This window comes from Theropithecus gelada, chromosome 6, assembly GCF_003255815.1.
Source record: "Theropithecus gelada isolate Dixy chromosome 6, Tgel_1.0, whole genome shotgun sequence".
NCBI lineage: Eukaryota > Metazoa > Chordata > Mammalia > Primates > Cercopithecidae > Theropithecus > Theropithecus gelada.
Genome location: NC_037673.1, coordinates 170159491 through 170184684, shown reverse-complemented (window position 1 = coordinate 170184684; position 25194 = coordinate 170159491). Strand labels below are relative to the sequence as shown.

The following is a 25194-nucleotide window of genomic DNA, read 5'->3' as shown; positions in this document are numbered from 1 at the left end:
GTGGCAAGATGTTAAAAAACAGCATATCTTAGTAAAGAGTATATTGGAGTGCTTTGTATTAGCCTAATAATCTTTCTGTAGATTCGAAATCATTTAGAATAAAAGATTAAGAAAATGGTCCATTTCTTCATTCCCTACTGAATGAAGTACAAATCCTCTGCCCAAAATTCAAGTTAGACTCTTAGAAATACTATCTCAGTATACTTTTATAACTTTCTTAGGTTACTGTGTCAAACAATCTTTAATCAAAGTGTACATTCCCTACACGTACATTCCCTAAACGTTTTCTTGACTCCATGAATTTGCTCATGTTCATGTCTAAAATATACTCTCAGCTGGACACAGTGGCTCATGTCTGCAATTCCAACACTTTGGAAAGCTGAGGCAGCAGGATTACTTGAGGCTAGGAGTTCTAGACCAACCTGGGCAACATAGCTAGATCCCCAACTATACAAAATAAAAATTTAACTAGACAGGCATGGTGGTGCATACTTGCAGTCCTATCTACTTGGGAGGGAATGCTGAAGTGGGAGGACCACTTGAGCCCAGGAGTTAGAGGCAATAGTGAGCTATGATCGAGTGACTATATTCCAGGCTGGGTACAGAGTGAAACCCTGTCTCTTTAAAATAAAAAAATTTTAAAAAAAGGATAACTGTGTGTAGATTTCAGTAGATCAGTAGAGGTGACAAAAAAGAAAGTAGTAGTAGACAGCCTAAAGAAAATCAGAGGTACATGACCAGAGGTCAAGGGTAGGATGGAGATTTAAGGGTAATATATCCAGGAAGAGTAGTTGAAGCTATAATCTGTGAGTTATCTCAGAGTGAATATGTAAAGAGAGAATGGGGACAACAATTACTCCTAGGACAGCATTTGTTATTAGGTGGTAGCAAAGGGAAATATGGTAAGTGAGGCAGGACAAGGGCCATAACACAGCCTGCAGTGCAGGACACTAAGAAATAAAAAGGAGCAGTAGTAAGATAGCATGAAATACGACAATATACTCAAAGGAAAAGAGAACTAAGTAGAGGTATAAACAAAAAGAAGAAGATTCTGCCCTCAGAGGGTACAATAGGAAAAAAGAAAGAAGAAGGAAAAACATGGAGCATAACAGCATGACGGACATGGGGCCCAAACGAAGTTTTAAAGGTCAGGAAGTATTTTAACGAGCGCCTACTATGTGCCAAACATTGGATTTAAGAAAGGAAATTGGCTGGAATTAGCAACAGTTGGTTATACACTAATGTTTGGAGAAGGGAGAATATAGAAGGGAAGGGGAAAAAATCTATACTCTATAATTATTACCTAAATAGAGTCTTACCAGAAGATAAGAAGATTCATCTTGTATAATTTGAGCCTGCAAACAACATAAAGAATAAGGAAAATTTAAGATGGCCTCTAGCACTGGTTTTCCCATTAATAAATACATATTATGGAATACAAGTTATAATACATTTTTAAACATAATTATGAGCTTTATAAAGAAGTTCTGTAATCTAGTTTAACACTGTAATGTAAAATAATGAACTTGTTTGGAAGAGGCTATTTATGGAAAACACAGCATATCATTTTAAGTTGTTAAATAATCCTTACAAGATTACATTTAAGAGAAGGCCTCTTGCTGAGGCAGAAAAGAATCCAACAAGTTCAAAGTTATACAGTGATCTGAACTAGCACTCAGAAGCATGTCCAGGTTTTGTGCACACTGCTCTGCCTATTCAAACATCCTTTTCGTTTAAGACACCTCTGACTACTTTTCTTTTTCCTATCCACCCCCCACCTCATTCTCCTCCTTTCTGGATAAGAAAAGTGAAACACATTTTCACTAATCTGCCATTATTGCAAACAATTCATGCTACCACTGATGCAATATTATATGAACCGTAAGTTTCCACTGCTTGCAAAATGGCATTCTGTTTTCATGATTATCTTATGAAAATATTCTTCGTGAAATTAAATATTGCAGTTTTACTGACTATGAAACAGAAGTTGCCATAGAATGACTGTACTAAGAACTCACAGAAACATTCATGATAGCATGTGCAGGAAAGAAAGACATGTTAAGGAAAGAAATGTATGTCAAGGAAAGAAAATAACTTGTGATTTATCAATTCACATGGCATTATTAGTTACATAAATTTTATCCAACTTAATTTTTTGAAAATCCAGAACTACAAATTATTTTAATAAACACACCAGACTACATCTAATTTTGCTCTGACCACGATATCAACTCAATAGTGATGCAGCTTTAGAGCACAGTTTAATTCATGAGTTGTTTTCCAGGAATGAAATAATGACATCAAGGCCATAACTCAAGGGCAGATTTTGTAAAATGCATTAAGCAGGAGTGTAGCTTCCATGGATAGGAAATGACTTCACCAAGTGACACAATGTATAATTTTATATTGTAGTTAAAATGTTTTTCTTCATCAATACTGATGAGCTTTGTAATTTCTATTTTTTAATTGACATTAAGATTCACATTTAACAGAAAAGTATGTTCCCTTTGCTAAGTAAATTCCAGTCATTCCTTCTACATTCCTCCACTCACTCCTATACCTGTGCTCTCTGCACTCACTGCTTCTAGGTACTCTGTACTTGTAATTATGATGAACAGTGATAATATGCTAGTCTCATTTCTATAGTTCTGTATATTGAATGTGACAATTAAGAAAACTGCTGATCTCATGCGATCCCAGGATAACTAAACTGTTACAGAGGCCACTCTTTTTAACACAATAAAAATTATGTTAACTTACTTTCACTAGATAACCTTTGGCATTTCAGCCTGTGTCTATATTTTTCATTTTCTTCAAGCATTCTTGAAATGACTTTGTATACTCTATTCCATACTAAAACCTTAAAAAGATAAGCACAGTAAAAGAATGCTGAGCAGAAAAGTAGGAATATATTTTCATGGAGGCAACCAGGAATGACTCAATTGTGTTGTATGTCAATTGATATCATCATTATAAGGCTATATCAGCATTTAGAGAACTAAAACCTAAGTGTAATTGTTTACCCACAATCACTGAAATATCTGTTCTCTTCTTTGAAATTCCTAGAATTTCCCCCCTGTAGTATTTAAATTAACAGTCCTGGATGAAGTTGCCTTTCAAAGGCAATGACTATAAGGTCCAACCTAATTGATTCTAACACATTCCATTCTGAAAGGCAATTTTTAAAAATTGTGAATTTATATTCCCATGATTAAACCATTAGGCAATGATTTTATTTTTAAATGTATTTTATTCCAGTTGAGAACTAAGTATTTCTCCTAGGACACACCAAAGCAATAGGACTAGAGAACGTAAATATACTGGCAGAGAAAGAACAAGGATTATAGAATCAAACAAATACATCTAGGCTCAAATTCTGGCTTTGCCATTTTCCAGTTGCCTGACAATGGGAGAGTATTTTAATCTCATCTAGGAATAACTTCATACACTGGATTATAAGAATTAAGGAAAAAATATTTAATACATATGTAAAGTACTTACCCCAGTATCTGGCACACACTAATTAAAAGGAAGTATTGGTTATTGCTCTTTTCTCCTCACCTAAAGGGAACTGGTTCTCAGAAGAAACATCTCTTAGTACAGTAGGAAAATTAGATGCTCACTCAAAATATATTTGGCACAAGAGTTAGTAACCTCTAATGCTGTTTTATACGATACACAGATATCAAACAACTCAAAGCTCAGAAACAACACAATGTTATGTGTCACTATCAACCAATAATTTCTTTAAACTGAATATTAATGATGCTGTGAAGTATAAACATACAGTGGCAATCAAAGATTTGCAGAGCATCTGATCTTGAATATGTTCAAAACACTCAAGTTACCATGACATTTGGACAACTAGCAGCGAGAACAGTTCAGCAGCAGTGGATCATCCTTCTCAGATTGCCTGCTAGAAACCTATTACATATTCCTTGTCTTTAAAAAGACCACTATAGATACATTATTACTTTCTATGAAATCTGTGATTTTCTTCTTATACTACATTATCTGTCACAGTTTATTATCTTCTATGGAACATATGCTTTGAAAAATCCTCCAATGGGGTTACATTTTGATTAAAATGTGTTTTATACCTTCACTGGTATAACACTGGAAGGACAATTCTTTATGGTTAATAAATATTTCCAAACCCAGTTCCATTTCTGCTGAATTACTTCTATTTCTCATTTCAGAAAATTAAATTATTCAAAAGATGGAACTATTTTCACTGTCTTGAATATCTTTACACATTTGTATTTAGCGAGGATGATCTAAAATTCAAATATTGCTCATTCTCCTTCATAGCAATATACCTTTTTCTTTTTCTTCATTATTTTGGAAGCTTCATTCAATGGTATGGGAAAATCAAACTTTTTAGCTGCATCCTTCTGGATTAAACCTAATATTTAAGAAGAAAGTGAAAAGGTCAACATATGTAAGGATTTACTATTTGAAAATAGACACCATATAAATGTTTCCTGAGGTCTCTTTGAGGATTTTTATACTTGTTGGTATATTTCTGATCACCAGGTAATACTGGTTTACCAGTTCACTAACAACATGTTGAAAACAACCAAGAAAACTAGACATAATCTGGCAAGTACCTAGAAAATCATCCAGCTAGTTCAGTCTTCTTTTTCTGGTTTGTAAGGCTAGTCCCAAAAAGACCAACAACAGAATGAACAAATACCAGATAACACATCTTGCCCCAGTGTATCTCTACAGTCTCCATTCTTCTCAGTGCAACTCCAGACAGACACTACACGTCCAACTACACAATACTACACAATACCTTGTGGTTCCTCAAATGTATCTAATTCCTAAGACTTCCAGCGCGCGCGCACACACACACACACACACACACACACACACACACACACACCTCCCAGGCAAATTTCTACCTGTTCTTCAAGACTCAGCTCACACGTACCTCTTCTCTACAGCCTTCCCTCAAGCACACGCAGCTCAACACCCAGCACTAGCTCCCAGAACACCTTCTTCACAGCACTCAGCCCACCTTTTTATCATGCGTTTCCTCCACTAGGCTCTGACCTCCTGGAGGGCAGTGGTCATGTGTGTCTTACTCATTTTCCCACTCACACTACCACGCACACAGTAGTATAATAAGGGTTATCCAGAGTGAATGGGCTTCCTGAATACTCACTAAACCATGCTGCCTTCCCAAATGTTAACTGTTAGAAGAAAACCCAAGGGTTTGTTTTTCCAAAGACAAAATTATAAAATAATGAGCATGTGTTCCCCGAAAGCCTTTCTATTGGCTCTCATTTTGTCTAGAATATTCCCTCACCTCAACCCTTCCCCACCTTGTTCCTGCCCTACCACTGCTCTATATCTCACTTGCTTCTACTCATTCAATACTTAGCTTTCCAGGGAGCTTTCTCTGATCTGACAAAGCACCCTCTGCTCAGGTATCATAGGATTTATGACACCGTTTACTTGAGGAGTGTGTTTTATTCTTCACTGGAGATCCAGTATCCAATTCCATAGATATTGGCTATACAATAAGTATTCCATTTATTGAATAAACTAGAATATGTTCTAAAATGGCATTTCTGAATTTGTGAGAAACATGCCACTGATTTGGAGCAGGTCACAGACATACAGACATAGCACTAAGGAATATTAACTCGTGGTGAGAAACTCATTCCCTTTCCAGTTTTTTTCAATCTTCTGATTACCTTTGGGAGAAAGTCTAAGTTTGGTACCAGCATGTCATTAAGACTTCTCTAAGACTTGTTCGTCTCCCTTTGTGACCACGGACAGCTCTCAGGAGACAACCTACTTAGCTAGAATTTAATAATACTGTTTTGCCTTTATTATATTTGTTTCTAATTAATTTCTATTTATAGCAAATGGTACAGGTTTTCCACTGAAGTAATGATTTAAAGTGTTCTAAAAAGAAATTTAATTAAAAGGGAAAATGTACCTATTTAAATAAATATATTAAGTAAATAACAGTACAGATGATATGTAGGTATGCCATAGGAAAATAAGTTTGGGAAACTCTGCTCTCCACATACCCATATCTATCGTTCCCTCTAAATGCCTACAACCTTTGGAATACTATATTTGCATCATTCCCAAATGCTTCTTGTTTGTAAGCCTTACCCAACATAAACCTATACTCCTTGAGAAAGTACAGGAGTCATCAAGTCTACCTGTAATTACTTGGGGATCTAAAATACAACAAGTACAGAAGATATGAAAAAGAAAAAAGACATATTTCTTCACTCATTTTGTGTATTGTACTGAGACTAGCTCCATTGTATTTCATGGATTTCGTCCTGACTTATGTTTCAAATCTTTCTCTAGTCCTCTTTCCACCCACTCTGACCCAGTCATTCTTCCTAATCGCTGCCCATCACTGATCCATACTCAGCACTTTGTTCACATGTTTTCCCCACCTAATTCTCCTATCTCAGCCCCACGTGTAAATCTCATGGAGCTTCCACCACCATGAAGCCTTCCCTGATTCTCTCATTCCCCAAATTATTCACCACTTCCAAAGCATTCATTTGTACTTCCACAATAGCATTCATCATCTTCCATTATGTATAAATTATAAATGTAGCTTTCAAGTTCTGTAAGGACAGGGAACTGGCCTGATTTATTAGTCTTATTTGAAATGTTAGAAGAGTTGATTTGCCTACTTCTGAATCTCTAAACTTCAGTACATTTTCCAAACAGCTTATAGTTTATCTTCCAAAAGTGCAGCTGTCTCTGATAACTTTACTCCACCCCACCATTCAAAAATCTTCAGTGACGATAAAAATGACAGTCTTCAAGGTATTCCATAATGTGGTCCAAAACTTACTTTTCATTCATTCAATAAACAGTACATGTCCACTGTGTGCTAGACATGCTAATCACCATCTTCTCTTCAAGCCATCTCTGTTCAATGTGCCAGCATTTACTGGGCACTTATTCTGTGCCAAACACTGTGCTAGGCACTCTGCAGGTATTACTTCATTTAACCTTCACAGCAACCCTTTAAGGTAGGAACCATTACCCCCATTTTACAGATAAGGACACTGAGAATAATAGTGGTTAACTAACTTGGCCAATATTATCCTGCTGACAAATGACAGAACCAAGGATTATGTCTTTCTGACTTCAAAGCCAATGCTCTTGATAACCTCTACTGTCCCACTAGTGATTTCTCTATTCATGTCCCCTGATTTTCTGCATCTATGCCTCTTCTTTCCTTGAACTTGACTATCAAAGCTATTCTCAGCTCACTCTTACAACACTCATATCTACTAGTTTATATTCCCATTATTCATTAATAAGTCCCTTGAGAGCAGACTACTTGTCTGACACATCTGTGTCACTAACACCTGACCTAGGGCCCACAACATGATAAGTTTTAAGTAAATGTTACTGAAAAAATAATTCATTTTTCCCCCATAGAGGGTGACACATTTAATTAATGTCTACTTAATATTAACATTAAGGGCTGGGTGTGGTGGTTCACACCTGTAATCCCAGCACTTTGGGAGGCCAAGGTGGGTAGATCACCTGAGGTCAAGAGTTCAAGACCAGCCTGGCCAACATGGTGAAATCCCGTCTCTACTAAAAATACAAAATTAGCCGGGCATGGTGGCACATGTCTGTGGTCCCAGCTACTTGGGAGGCTGAGTCAGGAGAATCACTTGAACCTGGGAGGCAGAGGTTGCAGTGAGCTGAGATCACACCACTGCACTTCATCCTGGGAGACAGTGCGAGACACTGTCTCAAAACAAAAACAAACATTAAGTACACCCAAGACTGAGTAAAACCTAAGCACTTAAGCACTTTCTGGCTTGGTTTAAATATAAGTCTACCCCAGGACCCCCTCCCCTTGACTATATCCTTGGCTTCGCAAGCAGAGCAGGGTGGTCACTGACGTTAGTAGCTCCATTATCCATCCAGTTGCCCAGCACAGAGACTTCAGACTCGACCACAATTCTTCCTTCTCTCTCAGTAAGCTATGCGATCCTGTCCATTCTGCCTCCACTGCCAATGCCTTAGTTCAGGCCTTCACTCTTTCCACTAGACTACCGTAACTGCCTCGTAACTGTTCTCTGGCCTCCAGTCTCTCCCACCCCCCAATTCCTTTGTGGCAGGGGTAACATGATCAGATCCAGAGGAAGGAGAACGAGGAGGCGGGAGTGGCTGGACCGAGAGGAAGCTCCAAAACACTTCCCAAAGCCAAACTTGCACCTAAAAAAGATCATGGTTACTGTTTGGTGGTCTGCTGCCAGTCAGATCCACTATAGCTTTCTGAATCCTGGCAAAACCATTACATCTGAGAAGTATGCTCAGCAAATCGACGAGATGCACCAAAAACTGCAATGCCTGGGGCAGCACTGGTCAACAGTAAGGGCCCAAGTCTCCACAACGATGACAGACCATACACTGCACAACCAACGCTTCAAAAGTTACACAAATTGGGCCACAAAGTTTTGCCTCATCCACCATATTTACCTGATCTCTTGCCAACGAAATACCGCTGCTTCAGGCATCTGGACAACTTTTTGCAGGGAAAACGCTTCCACAACCAGCAGAACACAGAAAATGCTTCCCCAGCGTTCATCAAATCCCGACGCGTGGACTTTTACACTACACGAATAAACACTTATTTCTTGTTGGCAAAAATGTGTTGATTGTAATGGTTCCTATTTTGATTAATAAAGATGTGTTTGAGCCTAGTTATAAAGACTTAAAAGTCAAGGTCCAAAACCACAATTACTTTTGCACCAACCTAACAAATTATCAAAGTAAATTTAGTTCTGAAAGAATAGCAAACAAAATATTTACATAGTTTTCAATTTGAGATTTTTTTTCAGTCTAACCTGCCTCTAAGTCAATCTCTCCTGTACAGCACGGACTAATAAATCTGACCCTATCACTTTTCTTTTTTTTTTTTTTTTTTGAGACAAAGTCTTGCTTGTCACCCAGGCTAGAGTGCAGTGGCACGATCTCGGCTCACTGCAACCTCCGCCTCCTGGGTTCAAGCCATTCTCCTGCCTCAGCCTCCTCAGTAGCTAGGATAACATGTGCGTACCACCACACCTGGCTAATTTTTTATTTTTAGGTTAGAGACGGGGTTTCACCATGTTGGCCAGGCTGGTCTCAAACTCCTGACCTCGTGATCTGCCCGCCTTGGCCTCCCAAAGTGTTGGGATTACAGGCTTGAGCCACTGTGCCCGGCTCCTATCACTTTTCTTATTCACAATCTTTTAATGCAGGGCTTCTGGGTAGCTGAAGACAACAGCAAGCAAAAACCACACCCTCAGCATTACTTTAAGACAAAGGATGTTGAAGCTGCAAAATAACTGTAAGTAAAATGAGAGAAAAACATTAAATTGCTGCTCTATGATCCCATATACCCTAGACCTACGGGGCTCTGGCCAGCGGGAAGAGAAACTAGAAACACTACAAAAATGCGTCAGAAGAGCTGAAGTGACCAATATTAAGATTACATGCATTCTAAATCTGAAAATACTCAAAAAATTACTAGGCAAATCAGAGTACAGACTATACGGAAGAAATTTAAAGAGACAGGCACAACACAGAATGCCAAGCATGCAATATAATGGATAGACTCAGTTTAAAGGGGCAAGCAAGATTTAAAGGAGCAGTCTTCCAATGGCATGGTTTCTGAGGTGAAAAGAACAAAAAGGATGATAAGTTAGGTCACAGAGAAAACACCAGTAACATCCATAAAATGAAAGCATCACAAACAATACTCTTGATCACAAAAACCTACCGTTTACAAGCAAAATTTAAAAATAAAACTCTGAGACGCTCTGAAAACTTAAAAATTTTAAATCTATTAAGTAACTCTATGGAAAAGAGTTAAAAATTACAGAATTTCTTTTAAAAATAGTGACAATGAAAACACTACATATTGGAAACTATGGGATGTATTTAAAGTAGTGGTTAGAAGAAAATTCATTGCACTAAACACTTAATAACAAGAATAAAAATAAATGAATTAAATGTCCTACTCACAAAAAAAGTATAAGAAGAACAAAGTAAACCCAAAGAAAGAACAAGAAATAATAATATTAAAAGCAGAAATTAATGAGAAAGAGACTAGAGAAACAAAATATCTAATTAATAAATCAGAACTTTGATTTTTCTTTTTTAGAGACAGGTTCTCACTCTGTCTGTCCAGGCTGAAGGCCATATCATAGCTCACTAAAGCCTTGAACTGCTGGCCTTAAGCAATTCTCCCGTCTCAGCCTCCCAAAGTGGTAAACTTAGAGGTGTGAGGCACTGTACCTGGCCAAAATCTTAGTTTAAAAAAAAATTTACAAAACAGACAAAATGTTGGCTAATTTGATCACAAAAAAGGGAGAGTGCATGTATATACAGGAAAAGAAACGACAAGAGGGAAATAACCATTAAAACGCAAGAAAATGTTTAAACATCGTAAGACACTACTTTGTAGACATCTATGCAAATGAATTTGGAAACCCAGATGAAACAGATAATTCCTTAAGGAAATACAGGTTACTAAAATTGACCTATTAGAGTTAGGAAGCCTACAAAGGTCAATCTCCATAGAAAATATAGAGAAGGTTATTAAGGAATTATCCCACAAAAAGCACTAGGTCCTAATAGTTACAGAAGAATTCTACCTAAACTTCAAAGACAAGATAATCCCAACATTCTATAAATTATCCAAGAGCATAGAAAAGGAAAAATTCCTGATTCCTTTTATGAAGTAAACACAGCTCTGATACCTAAACGCGATAAAAGAGTACAAAGAAAAACTAAAGATCACTATCCCTTCTGAATACTGATGCAAAAATTATAAACAAATTAGCAGAGTCCAACACTATATTACGAAAATAACACACTAAAACCAAGTAGAATTTACTTCAGGAATGCAAGGTTGGTACAATAATCAGAAATCCATTTATATTACATTCCATATTAATGAATAAATCTAAAGAAAGAGAGAATCTCCATAGACCTGAGAAATCCTCTGACAAAAATCAACACCCATTCATGATAAAAAAAAAAAAAACTGAAAAAATAAGTATTGAGGGATACTTTGTAATATTTGAAATATATAATCCTTAGACAGATAGCCAGTACCTTATTTAATGGGGAAACACTATAGGCATTTACCCTACGGTCAGGAACAAGGCTAAGGTGCCCGCTATCTCCAATAGTATTCAACATTGCCCTTGAGGTATTCGCAAATGCAATTAGACAAATCTATTGCAGGCAAAGAATGGGTGAAAAAGAAAATTATATCTCTTTACAAATAATATATACTGATACCTGGAAAATCCTGAGAATCAAGGATAAAACTAATAATAAAAGTGTCCAGTGAGTTAATAGGATCTAAAATTAGCATGCAAAAACCAATAGGCTAAGTGAAAGAAGCCAGTCACAAAAGCCCACATACTCTATGACTCAACATATATGAAATGTCCAAAATGGTTAAATCTATGGAGACAGAAAACAGATTAGTACTTGGTTAGGGCTGAGCTTATGCATAAAGGAGGGTAAATGGTGATAGGGAGAATGGATACAGGGGTTCTCTTGGGGTTAAAAATATTCTAAAATAGTGGTGATGGTTACACAACCATGAATATGTCAACTATGCATGCAAAATGGGTGAACTGTATGCACTGTGAACTATAGTTTAATAAAGTTGTCATTTTATAAGTACAGGTGATGGAAATGTTCTATATCTCGATTATGGTGGCAGTTACCAGGGTGTGTATAAATCTGGCAAACCTCTTCAAAACATATGTAAATTAATCCTCAGTAAAGTTGATTTAGAAAAACCAAGAGAGGGCTGGGCTTCGTGGCTCATACCTGTAATTCCAACACTTTGGGAGGCTGAGGCGGGTGGATCACCTGAGGTCAAGAGTTTGAGACCAGCCTGGTCAACATGGTGAAACCCCATCCCTACTAAAAATAGAAAAAAAATTAGCAGGGCACGGTGGCAGGTGCCTGTAATCCCAGCTACTTGGGAGGCTGAGGCAGAAGAACCACTTGAACTAGGAGAGTGGAGGTTGCAGTGAGCCAAGATCATGTCATTGCACTCTAGCCTGGGCAACAGGGCAAGACTCTGTCTCAAAAGCAAGGAAAAAGAAAAACCAAGAGAGGCCTGGCCCAGTGGCTCATGCATGTAATCCCAGGGCTGGGAGGCTGAGGCAGGAGGATCACTTGGGCCCAGGAGTTCAAGACCAGCCTGGGTAACATAGGGAGACCCCCATGTCTACAAAAGATAAAAAAGTAGCTGGGCATAGTGGTGCCCACCTGTGGTCCCAGCTACCCGGGAGGCTGAGGTCAAGGCTTCAGTGAGCCTGTGATTGGACCACCACACTCCAGTCTGAGTGACACAGCAAGAACCCGTCTCAAAAAAAATAAATTGGCTTCCTATACACAATAAGCATTTAGAGGGCATTACGTAAAAAGAAACTCCATTTACAACAGCAAAGAAGATTAAATATTTAGGAATAAATTGATCAAGACATATGCAAAACCTATGGGAGGCTACTTTTTGAATTTAAGACATTTCCTGATTTAAACGTAAAGCTCATGCTGTTTTTAGTTAGGCTGACTCAACAGCACCCAGCAGTCAGTCCTCCAGGTGAGGGGGGTTCACGAAGTCAACCAATCTCCCTCCGCCAGAACGGCAACACGCAGGACAAAGCCTCCGTGAGGGGGCCGTAAAGGCTCCATTCAACGGCCTCTCCTCTTATGTCAGGTGCCCGTCCCGGCTACCGCTAGTCCTCTGAAGGGAATTACTGGGTTTCTACTTTGTCCGCGCTTGCTCGCAACTCGGCTTGACAGGAAAGCGGCCCCCAACCTCCCACGTGCCGCAAGATGGCGCCCACCAGGTGACCCTGCCCCGCCCCGCTCCGCCGCGCCCCGCCCCGCCGCGCCCTGTCCCGCCCCGCCGCGCCCTGTCCCGCCCCGTCCCGCGGCAACCCGTCCCGCCCCGCCCCGCCGTGCCCGGTCCCGCCCCGTCCCGCCCCTCCCCGCCCCGCCGCGCCCAGTCCCACCCCGCTCCGCCGCGCCCCGCCCCGCCGTGCCCGGTCCCGCCCCGTCCGGCCCCACCGCGCCCCGTCCCACTGTGCCACCTGCACTGGCCGAGGGTCTGGTGCCGCTTCGCACGCTCGACGTCTGCAGCTGGGAGGAGGCAGCGGCCGCGGCCTCCACACCAAGGGTGGTGGCGACCCTGGGCCGGGAACCAGAGGGCAACTCACTGCCACCCTGGACTCCCGCCATCGCCGGTGCTTCCTTCGGCTTCTCCTGGCGACAGCCAGCCCTGGACCCCTGACCCCAAAGGCCTTGAGCTCCGCGGCCGCCCAGCTGCAGGACGCCACCGCACTGATGCGAGCCGAAGCGCGTCACATAGACGAAGCGCGCAGAGTCCTGCCCCCGACCCCGGCCTGCCGCCGCCATCGCAGCCTCAGTCAACGGCTGCCCGGTCCTCAGCTAACACGATGCTCCAGGCGCCGGACGGCCCACTGTGCAGTCGAGGGGTGCGGGGAGCGGTTAGGGCCAGACCACCCTGCGGGGATTGCGGGGACGGAGTTAGGGCCGGACCACCTTGCAAGGATGCGGGAGGGGGTTAGGACCAGACCACCTCGTGGGGATGGGGGAGGCACAGGGTTAGGGCCAGACCATGGCGCCGGGATGAGGGGGACAGGTTTAGGGCCGGACCACCCCGTAGGGATGCTGTGACGGGGTTAGGGCCAGACCACCGCATGGGGATGCGGGGGAGGAGGTTAAGGCTGGACCATCCCACAGGGATGGGGGGGATGGGGCTAGGGCAGGACCACCCACCAGGGATGGGGTGACGGGGTTAAGGCCAGATCACCACATGGGGGTGGCGGGGACCACCATGCAGGGTGGGGCAGGGAGGTTAGGGCCGGACCACTGCCGGGGGCTGGAGGGAGAAAGCTGGGCTTGAGGAGCGAGGGAGCCGGTCACTGTGTGGGCTGCAGGAGTCGGGGAAGGGCATGCTGCTGGGAAGTGAGAGGCCCAGGAGAGATGGAGAGAAATGGAAAGAGGGCGGGTGCTGGGTTGGGGACGATGATGAGGTACAGACCCCTCAGAGGAAATGAGCTACTCCAAGAACAGGGTGGGAGAAAGGGACCAGGTCACTGCTAGGGAGACACCCCCATGCTTGGGTACAGGAGGATTTCAGAGTGAGGAACCCACACAGGACTGGAGCAGCCTGGAGCATCAGCCACGTGAATCTGGGAGCCTCGGGGAGAACACAGAGCCCTTGGCTGCCGGAAGGTTCCAGTATGCCCTTGGCCTGGCAGGTGGTGGTGATGGAGCCATGATCCCCAAGAGACACAGGGCTGAGGGGACAGGGATGTGAGGCCCAACCTCGTTAGGCACTGGCCAGCTGGGTTATTTGGGCAAGCCCTTTACCCTCTCTCTCTCCTTTTTCCCTTTTTTTTTTTTTTTTTTTTTTTGAGATGGAGTCTCCCTCTGTCACCCAGGCTGGAGTGCAGTGGTGCGATCTCGGTTCACTGTAACCTCCACGACCCAGGTTCAAGCGGTTCTCCTGCCTCAGCCTCCCGAGTAGCTGGGATTACAAGGATGAGCCACCACACCCCACTTATTTTTGTATTTTTAGTAGAGATCAGGTTTCACCATGTTGGCCAGGCTGGTCTTGAACTCCTAACCTCAGGTGATCCGCTGGCCTTGGCCTTCCAAAGTGCTGGGATTACAGGTGTGAGCCACCGCGCCCAGCCGCTTTCCTTTTCTGAGCCTCCAGTGTCTTCAGATGTAAACTCAAGAGAACTGAGTTGTGAGGATGAATCAAAATAAGGTGTATATTCAGCATCTGGCACACAGCGAGAGATAGTTGTCCATTCAGAACATAACCTGTGAGGTGCATATTGTAATTTCTTTACATTTAAACTTTACAAATAGGTTTCCCACTAACCCTTTCTTCCCGCCCCCCCCCCCACCCCCGCCTTTGTCAGAGTCTTGCTCTTTCGCCAGGGCTGGAATCCAGTGGCAGGGCTGGAGTCCAGTGATGCAATCTTAGCTCATTGCAATCTCTGCCTCCCATGTTTAAGCGACTCACCTGCCTCAACCTCCGGAGACTGCAGGTGTGCACCACCACACCCAGCTAATTTTTGGCTTGGCTAATTTTTGTATTTTTAGTAGAAATAAGGTTTTGCTATGTTGGTCAAGCTGGTCTTGACCTCCTGGGCTCAAGCAATCTGCCAGCCTTGGCCTCCCAAAATGCTGAGATTAGAGGCGTGAACCACTGCGCCCACCTGACCATCTCTTTAAATTCATGTACCATTTTATGCCAGAGGAACTGGGACTCCAAAATGTGAAGTTACTTCCCCAAAGTAATAGGCAGTGACAGAGACATACTTTCTTAAACATTTGTTATTGAATTATATGCAGAAAGCTGCACAAATCATCACTATGGAGATGGCTGAATCTTTACACAGTGAATATACTTGTGTAAGATCCATCAAGGTTAAGAAATGGTGCACCGCAGAAACACCTCATGTCCTCACCCAGTCACCATCCTTTTCCTTTTTTTGGTTTCAGATGTCATCAGTGGCCAGATGCCAGTAATACCAGGACTTTGGGAGGCTGAGGAGGGCGCTTCAGCTATAGAGGTCAAGGCTGCAGTGAGCCCTGATCACACCACATCACTCCCCCTGGGCAATGCAGCAAGACCCTTTCTCCAAAAAAAAAAAAAAAAAAAAAAGTCGTCAGTTAGGTTTATCCATTTCATTTAGTTTTTTTTTTTTTGTTTTTTTTTTGAGACGGAGTCTCACTGTCGCCCAAGCTGGAGTGCAGTGGCGCGATCTCGGCTCACTGCAACCTCCACCTCCCAGGTTCATGCCATTCTCCTGCCTCAGCCTCCTGAGTAGCTGGTACTGTAGGCACCTGCCACCACGCCCGGCTAATTTTTTGTATTTTTTAGTAGAGACAGGTTTCACCACGATAGCCAGGATGGTCTCCATCTCCTGACCTCATGATCCGCCTGCCTTAGCCTCCCAAAGTGCTGGGATTACAGTCGTGAGCCACCGCGCCTGGCCCTAATTTACTTTTTTCACTCAAGTTATGTCAGTGAGATACATGTTATTGTGAAACCGAGAGCTAACCTGAATAAACTCACAAAACTTAACCTGCCTTGCTTGCTTTACATTGCTTGCTTCTGGTTCTTAAAACGAGGTGGGCAGATCACTTGAGGTCAGGAGTTCAAGATCAGACTGGCCAACATGGTGAAACCCCGTCTCTACTAAAAATACAAAAATTAGTCGGCGTGGTAGTGGGCACCTGTAATCCAAGCTACTCGGAAGGCCAAGGTGGGAGAATTGCTTAACCCCAGGAGGCAGAAGTTGCAGTGAGCCAAGATCATGCCACTGCACTCCAGCCTGAGTGACAGAGCAAGACTCTGTCTCAAAAAAGAACAACAACAACCAAAAAAAAAGAAAAACAAAAAAAAACTAATGCTAGCTATGACCTGAGTCCATGGATGAGAAAGAAAAAAAAAAAAATCCCACTATTAAGTCATGTAGCCAAACAATACATAACTAAACTCCTACAAGCTTCCTTATAGATAACATCTCTGGATGTTGGTCGCTATAGTAACAGGTGCTTAAAGGTTGTTTTTCAGGAACTGGAAGGTAGCTCTTGGTCATTTCCAGTAGGTTAAGACCACCAGCCCTTCAACTGGGCCTGCATGGATGCCCGAAGAATGACCTTTTGATGTCAGAGGCCCAAAAACCTCACCCTCAGATCACGCCAATGCAGCCATTTTCTGCACACGTGTGAAGAATGATGTAGCTTGATTATACTCTTGCAGAAACCCCAATTACCTCACCTTTCCTCCCTACCAATCATCTTTCCCCCACACTTTAAACCACCCTGCTTTCTATTCCTTAAATACCCTCAAGCCCTGTATTTGGGGAGGTGGATTTCAGGTTTGTTCTCCTGTCTTCTCACACAGTAGCCTTGCAAATGAAATCTTTTCTCCCTTGCAAAACCCATCACCTCAGTGATTGGCTTGCTGCCTGAGGGCAGAATGAACTTGGTTAGTTAACAACTGTAGAAGTTTGCATATCATTTGACTGTGTCACCATTTTTTATCCTTTCCACTTATTGATGGACATTTAGTTGTTTCCAGTTTGGTTCATTATTAGTGTGGCTAAGAAGAATCTCATACATACCTTTTGTGGAAACAGGTTATAGGCTAGATATGTTAGTGTGGAGTTGCTTAGGGTGTTCATACGTCCAGCTATAGGTGCTGCTGACAAAACAGGTTTCCAAAATGGTTGTACCAATTTACACTCCTCCAGCCAAGTATGAGGGTTCCACTTGCTCCACTTGTTCACCCCCACTTGGCATTGTCGTCTTCATTTTAGCTATTCTCATGGATATGTGTATTAGGGTTTTCCAGAGAAGCAGAAGCAAAAGACTGTATGTGTGTGAGAGAGAGAGAAACTACAAGGTACATCAGCAAACTCAGAGATCTAGGGAAGAGTTGATGCTGCAGTTCCAGTCTAAAGGTCCTCTGCTGGCAGAATTCCCCCCTCTTCAAGTGAGCCCAGTCTTTTTCTTCCAGGCTGATATGGTTTGGCTGTGTCCCCACCCAGTCTCGTCTTGAATTGTTGTTCCCATGATCCCCATGTTGTGGGAGAGACCCAGTGGGAAGTAATTCAACTGTGGGGGAAGTTATCCCCATGTTGCTTTTCTCATGATAGTGAGTGAGTTCTCACAAGATCTGATGGTTTTATCAGGTGCTCTTCCACCTTCTGCTCAGCATTTCTCTTTGCTGCTGTAATGTGAAGAAGGACATGTTTGCTTCTGCTTCCACCATGATTGTAAGTTTTCTGAGGCCTCTCCAGCCGTGCCAAACGGTGAGTCAATTAAACCTCTTTCTTTTACAAATTACGCAGTCTTGGATATGTCTTTATGAGCAGTATGAGAATGGACTAATACACAGGCCTTCCAATGATTGGATGAGGCTCACACATATTATGGAGGGTAATCTGCTTTACTCCAAGTCTACTAGCTTAAATGTTAATCTCACTAAGAAAAAAGAAATACCTCACAGAAACACACATCACTGTCTCGTTAGGGTTGGTAACTGGCACTTTGCTTTGTCTGTCTGAGAAGGTCATGGTTCCCTGTTTGCTGTTGTTTGTTGTGGATGTGCATCCATGTCTTTGCATGAAAGGTTATATTTTCCAGTCTTCACATCCAGCTTGTTTTTGTCTTTCTAGGGTATGTTTGCTTAGAGATTCTTTGCAGTCCACCTGTTGAATCCCGTTTCCACTAGGACACTGCCGCCTTTTCCACACTAGATGGCCCCTTAAGCCCAGGTTTGCCTCACTTTCACAAGCATTAGTAGCGCTGCCAGACTTGGATGGAGGGTGATGGGTCCCAAATGAAACACCCCAGCCATGTGGGAAGGCTGGGAGGGGGTCGTGCCCAGGGACCTGCAGAGCATGCCTCTCACAGGGTGGTGCTGCTGGAGAGCCACTGAACTGCCATCCTCCCCTCTTAGTCTCAAGCTGCCCTCAAGGGTTTTTCTCCCTTCAGGCACTCATGCCACTTCCTATAGGTTGATGCAGGAACCCAGGATAATGTGAAAGCTGGCATCTACTTCACCAGTGGAGCAAAAGTTCATGATGTGAGTGTCCACATGCTGTTCGGTTCATCTGAGTGGCAGCTGCAGATTAATCCTGCCTTCTATCTGCCATTTTCCCCCAGTAGGTATTTTTCTATGTGTCCTATAATAATATTGACAATAACTCTGATCAACATATTCTACAAAATATTCTGAAGAAATTCTGAAAGAGAAAACAGCAAAATGATTCTCAGGGCAATTTTCTGTGTGGTGACTGGCAGCTTGGGGCACAGTCATCAAGGATAAAGAAGCCCATTTCTCTTACCCTCCAGTTGGAGGTTTCTTCACTTCTCTGTGGCCTTGGGGATCATTTCTGCTTCATGTTTGAGTTCTAGGATATTGTTGGTGATAACCTTTGCACGGATATTGGTTTTAATTTTCTGTGGGGGAGAGGGAAGCCAGATTGCTTCTACTCTGCCATTTTGGTGACTCGACTCTCAACTTTTCTTCCTTTCTATGTTTTATGTAAGCACATATAGAGTTTTTGGTAATTTTATAGTATATTCTAAGCATCATGAGACATCAGTATTACTACTGTTGTATACGGTCAGGCTTCATTTAGGTTTACTGATATATTTACTCTTTCCATTGCTTTTCATTCATTTTTTTTTTCATTTCATTCATTTTAAACTGTATATGTATGTGTGTGTGTGTATACATACATACATATATATATATGTATATATATATATTTCTGCTGAGTATTGAACTCGTGTTGCCAAGTATTTTCTTTCAGCACTTTGAAGATATTCTGTTGTCTTCTTGTTTCTGGTATTGCTTTTGAGAAGTCAGCTATTAGTCATATTACTGCCCTTTTCAAAGTAATGTGTCTTTTTTCCTCTGCATATTTTTCAGATTTTCTTTTTTCATTGCTTTTCAACAGTTTCACCATGAAGTGACTAGGTGTGGAGTTTTTGTCTTTACTGTGTTTGGGCTTATTGGTGCTTCTTGAATATGCAACTTGATAGCACTTGTCAGCTTTGATAAATTCTAGGCCATTTTTCTTCAGCTATTGCCTCTGTTCCATTCTTTGTCTTCTTTTCTGAGACTCCACTACACATACGTTAAATATTTTTACTCTGCTTCATAGATGTCTTCTGCTCTTCTGTAGTTTCCACACTTCTTTCTCTTAATCTTCTCTCTGATTATTTTCTACTGATTTATATACCAGTTCACTAATCTTCTCTTCAGCACTATCTAATCTGCTGTTAAACCCTCTATTAAGTTCTTTTGTTTTGTTATGTTTTTGAGACAGGGTCTCACTCTGTCTCCTAGGCTGGCATGATCATGGCTCACCACAGCCTTGAACTCCTGGGCTCAAGTAACCCTCCAATCCTGCCTCCTGTGTAGTGGGACCACAGGCATGTGCCACCATACCTGGCTTAATTTTTGATTTTTTGTAGAAACAGGGTTTCACTTTGTTGCCAGGTTTGAACTCCTAGGCTCAAGTGGTCTCCTGCCTTTGCCTCCCAAAGTGCTGGGATTACAGGTGTGAGCCACCACACCTAGCCTAAGTTCTTAATTTCAGTTATATGTCCCACTGCTGGAATTTCCATTTCCATTTTGCTAAGTTTCTTTTTTTTTTTTTTTTTTTTTTGAGACAGAGTCTCACTCTGTCGCCCAAGCTGGAGTGCAGTGGCGCGATCTCAGCTCACTGCAAGCTCCACCTCCCGGGTTCATGCCATTCTCCTGTCTCAGCCTCCCCAACAGCTGGGACTACAGGCCCCCCGCCACCACGCCCAGCTAATTTTTTCGTATTTTTAGTAGAGATGGGGTTTCACCGTGTTAGCCAGGATGGTCTCAATCTCCTGACCTTGTGATTTGCCTGCCTCGGCCTCCCAAAGTGCTGGGATTACAGGCATGAGCCACCGTGCCTGGCCCACTTTGCTGAGTTTCTTATTCATAATTCCTTCAGAATATTTTCTAGAATATATTGATCAGAGTTATTGTCAATACTATTATGGGACACACAGAAGAAGACCTACTGGGGAAAAAATGACAAGTAGGAGGCAGAACTAACTTGCAGCTCCCACTTAGATGAACAGAGCAGCATGTGGAGACTCACATAATGAACTTTTGCTCCAAGAACTACTGCAGGAACATACCAGGAAAACAGAATTCACAGATCCTTTGAAAGAAGCGCTTGCTGCTGCAAACTCTGTGAGACGGCTGAAAAGCTGTGAGTGCCCAACGTGTGAGAGGGGGAAAGTCCACCTCCAGACACACATCCTCACCGGGAAACCTGGAAATCCAGATCTCAGGAAAAGGATATAACCTTACCTAGAGCTGGAATGAGTTTACGGAGCTGAGCAAAACTTAAAAGTAGAAGCAGCAGCAGAAAGAGCCCTCAAGGTACTCCTGGTTCCCCGGGAAGCCATTTCTGACTTTCTCTCATGGGGTCCTTGGGGAGGGCTGCCAGTGGAATTGGGGAAGGACCACAGGGAGAAGGAAACTTCCAGCTGAACTTTGTTATACTTTCGACCAAGCATGAATTTTCCAGGGCAGAATCAAGCAGGGAGGAGGAGGGCGAATGGGAAGTGCAGATAGGAGCACAGAAGCTGCAGCAAGCAGAGAGGGGTAAAGCCTCAAAGCCCTGCTTGTTTTCTTAGCAGAGAGGCTTGCAGTCTGGGGTAAGATATCAGCCCTGCTCACTGGCCACCTGGATATAAACTTTGTGTGTTGTTGGTGGGGCAGGCAGGGAGTGACACTGGCCTTGCTGACTGCATGGGAGCTGAGTGAGGCCTGTCATGGCCAGCTTTCCCTGACTTCCCTGGCAACCTGGATGATGCAGTGGAGGCAGCCATAATCCCCCTGGGAACATAACTCCATTGGCCTGAGACCTACACCCAATCCCCACAGCAGCCACAGCAAGCCCCTGCCCAAGAAGAGCTCAGATACGCAGGCCCTGCCCCCACCTGATCGTCTTTCTCTACTCACCCTGGTAGCTGAAGACAAAAGACCTTAACTTGTGGGATCTCTTTGACCCCGCCCATTGCCTGAGAAAGCCGAATACTTATCCAGGTGACTTGAGGGCAAGCTTGCATTCCCCTATGCCACCTCCTGGCTGGTAGTCAAGCAACTCATGCTGTTATGGCAACTCATAAAAACCCTTCTCCAAGAAGAGAGAAGACAACAGCTAATTCTACTGTCTGCAACATAGTGGATAACCAGAGGTCTTGAGTCTGTCCATGTGACAACTTCACTGCTAATACAACCAGCATTCAAGAGGGCTAGCACACTAAACGAAACTACAGCTAAGGATCCTCACCAAGGACCCTCACCAGAGCAGGAGCTGGTATCCACAGCTGAGAGACCTGAAGACGGATCACATCACGGGACTCTTTGCAGACACTGAGCCTGGCAGCTCAGCTGAGTGGCTAGACCCAGAAGAGCAAAAACAATTACTGCAGTGTGGCTCTCGGAAAGCCCCATCCCTAGGGGAGAGAATACCACATTAAGGGCCCGTGGGACAGAAGAGTCTGAACAGCAGTCCTTGAACCCCATATCTTTCCTCTGACATAGTCTATCCAAGTAAGAAGGAACCAGAAAAACAATTCTGGTCATATGACAAAACAAGGTTTTTTAATGCCCCCCAAAGATCACACTAACTCACCTGCAATGGATCCAAACCAAGAAGAAATCTCTGAATTGCCAGAAAAAGAATTCAGAAGGTCAATTACTGAGCTACTCAAGGAGGCACCAAAGAAAGGTGAAAAATAACTTAAAATTTTTTTTAATAAATAATACAGGACATGGATTTTAAAAACTCCAGGGAAATAAACAGCATAAATAAAAAACAATCACAACTTCTGGAAATGAAAGACACAGAGAAATGCAAAATCCACTGGAAAGTCTCAACATAGAATCAAACAAGTAGGAGAAAGAACTTCAGAACTTGAAGACAGGGCTTTCAAATTAACCCAATCTGACAAAGACAAAGAAAAAAGAATTTTAAAAAAATGGACAAAGCCTCCAAGAAGTTTGAGCTGATGTTAAATGACCAAATCTAAGAATAATTGGTGGTTCCAAGGAAGAAGAGTAATCTGAAAGTTTGGAAAACATGTTTGAGGGAATAATCAAGGAAAACTTCCCTGGCCTTGCCAGGGATCTAGACATCCAAATACAAGAAGCTTAAAGAACACTTGGGAAATTCATCACAAAAAGATCACATAGGCACATAATCATCAGGTTATCTAAAGTCATGATGAAGGAAATAATCTTAAGTGTTGTGAGGCAAAAAGCATCAGGTAGCCTACAAAGGGAAGCCTATCGGATTAACAGCAGATTTCTCAGCAGAAACCCTACAAGCTAGAAGGGATTGGGGTCCTTCCTATCTTTAGCCTCCTTAAACAAAACAAATATCAGCCAAGAATTTTGTATCCAGCAAAACTAAGCTTCATAAATGAAGGAAAAGTATTTCTCAGACAAACAAATGCAGGGAGAATTTGCTACTACCAAGCCAGCAGTACAAGAAATACAAAAAGGAGTTATAAATCTTGAAACAAAACCTCAAAATATGCCAAAATAGAACCTACTTAAAGCATAAATCTCACAAGGCCTATAAACAGTAACACAAAGAAAAACCAAGGTATTCAGGCAACAACTAGCATAATGAATAGAATAGTACCTCACACCCCCATATTAACATTGAATGTAAATGGCTTAAATGCTCCACTTAAAAGATACAAAATGGCAGAATGGGTAAGAATTCACCAACCAAGTATCTTCTGTCTTCAAGAGACTCACCTAATACATAAGGACTCATATAAACCTAAGGTAAAGGAGTGGAAAAAGATATTCCATGCAAATGGACACCAAAAGTGAGCAGGAGTAGCTATTCTTTTAGACAAAACAGACTTAAACAGTTAAAAAAGACAAAGAGGGAAATTATATACTAATAAAAGGACTAGTCCAAAAGGAAAATATCACAATTCTAGATATATATGCACCTAACACTGGAGCTCCCAAATTTATAAACAATTACTACTAAACCTAAGAAATGAGACAGACGGCAACACAACAATAGTGGGAGACTTGAATACTCCACTGACAGCACTAGACAGGTCATCAAGACAAAAAGTCACCAAAGAAACAACAGACTTAAACTATACCCTAGAACAAATGGACTTAACAGATATTTACAGAACATTCTTTCCAACAGCTGCAGAATATATATTATATTCATCAGCACATGGAACATTCTTCAGAATAGCCCATATGATTGCCCACAAAATGAGTCTCAATAAATTTAAGAAAGTCAAAATTATATCAAGTACTCTCTCAGACCACAGTGAAATAAAATTAGAAACTCCAAAGGGAACCCTCAAAACCATGCAAATACATGGAAATTAAATAATCTGCTCCTGAATGATCACTGAGTCAACAGTCAAATGAAGATAGAAATTAAACATTTTTTTGCACTGAATGCTAATAGTGACACAACCTATGAAATTGTCTGGGACTACAGCAAAAGTGGTGCTAAGAGGAAAGTTCTTAGCATTAAATGCCTACATCAAAAAGTCTGAAAGGGCACAAATAGACAATCTAAGGTCACCTCAAGGAACTATAGAAACAAGAACAAACTAAACCCAAACCCAGCAGAAGAAAAGAAATAACAAAAATCAGAGCACAACTACATGAAATTGAAACCAAAAAAATACAATAGATAAATGAAACAAAAAGCTGGTTCTTTGAAAAGATAAACAAAATTGATAGACCATTAGTGACATTAACCAAGAAGAGAGAAGATCCAGATAAGTTCAATTAGAAAAGAAGCAAATGATATTACAGCCTATACCACAGAAATACAAAAGATCATTCAAGGCTACTATGAACACCTTTACATGCACAAACTAGAAAACCTAGAGGAGATGGATAAATTCCTGGAATATACAACCCTACTAGATTAAACCAGGAGGAAATAAAAACTCTGAACAGGCCGGGCGCACTGGCTCATGCCTGTAATCCCTGCACTTTGAGAGGCCAAGTCAGGCGGATCACTTGAGGTCAGGAGTTCAAGACCAGCCTGGCCAACATGACTAAACCCTGTCTCTACTAAATATACAAAAAATAGCCAGGCATGGTGGCAGGTGCATGTAATCCTAGCTACTTGGGAGGCTGAGGCAGGAGAATCACTTGAACCTGGGAGGCAGAGGTTGCAGTGAGCCAAGATGGCACCACTGCACTCCAGCCCGGGGGACAGAGTGAGACTGTCTAAAACAAACAAACAAAAAAAATGAACAGACTAATAACAAGCAGAAAAATTGAAATGGTAATTTTAAAATGGCCAAGAAAAACAACAAAAAGTCCAGGAGCGGATAGTTTCACAGCTGAATTCTATCAGACATTCAAAGAAGAATTGGTACCAATACTACTGACACTTCCAAAACATAGAGAAAGAGGGAATGCTCCCTAAATCATTCTATGAGGCCAGTATTACCCTAACACCAAGACCAGAAAAGGACATAGTAAAAAAAGAAAACTACAGACCAATATTCCTGATAAACATAAATGCAAAAATCCTC

The 25194-nt window shown here is 42.1% G+C and overlaps 1 protein-coding gene across 1 annotated transcript; it reads right to left on the bottom strand.

The window, feature by feature from the left end:
- Positions 1 to 1335: 1335 nt before the first annotated feature.
- C6H5orf47 (chromosome 6 C5orf47 homolog) lies at positions 1336 to 13555 on the bottom strand. Its single transcript, XM_025388848.1, has 4 exons — positions 13125 to 13555; positions 4320 to 4405; positions 2761 to 2860; positions 1336 to 1355 (listed from the first exon to the last, which is right to left on the bottom strand). Exons 1-4 carry the CDS (start codon positions 13447 to 13449, stop codon positions 1336 to 1338), a joined length of 531 nt encoding a protein of 176 aa, XP_025244633.1. The 5' UTR covers positions 13450 to 13555.
- Positions 13556 to 25194: the final 11639 nt, after the last annotated feature.

What these genes read in the sequence shown, in the direction of transcription:
- C6H5orf47 (XM_025388848.1), bottom strand. Translation starts at nt 13,449, where the DNA reads ATGGCGGCGGCAGGCCGGGGTCGGGGGCAGGACTCTGCGCGCTTCGTC. An exon ending in CAGACCCTCGGCCAGTGCAG is followed by an intron (nt 4,406 to 13,124) that starts GTGGCACAGTGG and finishes CTTAAATATTAG; the next exon opens with GTTTAATCCAGAAGGATGCA. An exon ending in CCAAAGGTTATCTAGTGAAA is followed by an intron (nt 1,356 to 2,760) that starts GTAAGTTAACAT and finishes TGTTGTTTGCAG; the next exon opens with GCTCAAATTATACAAGATGA.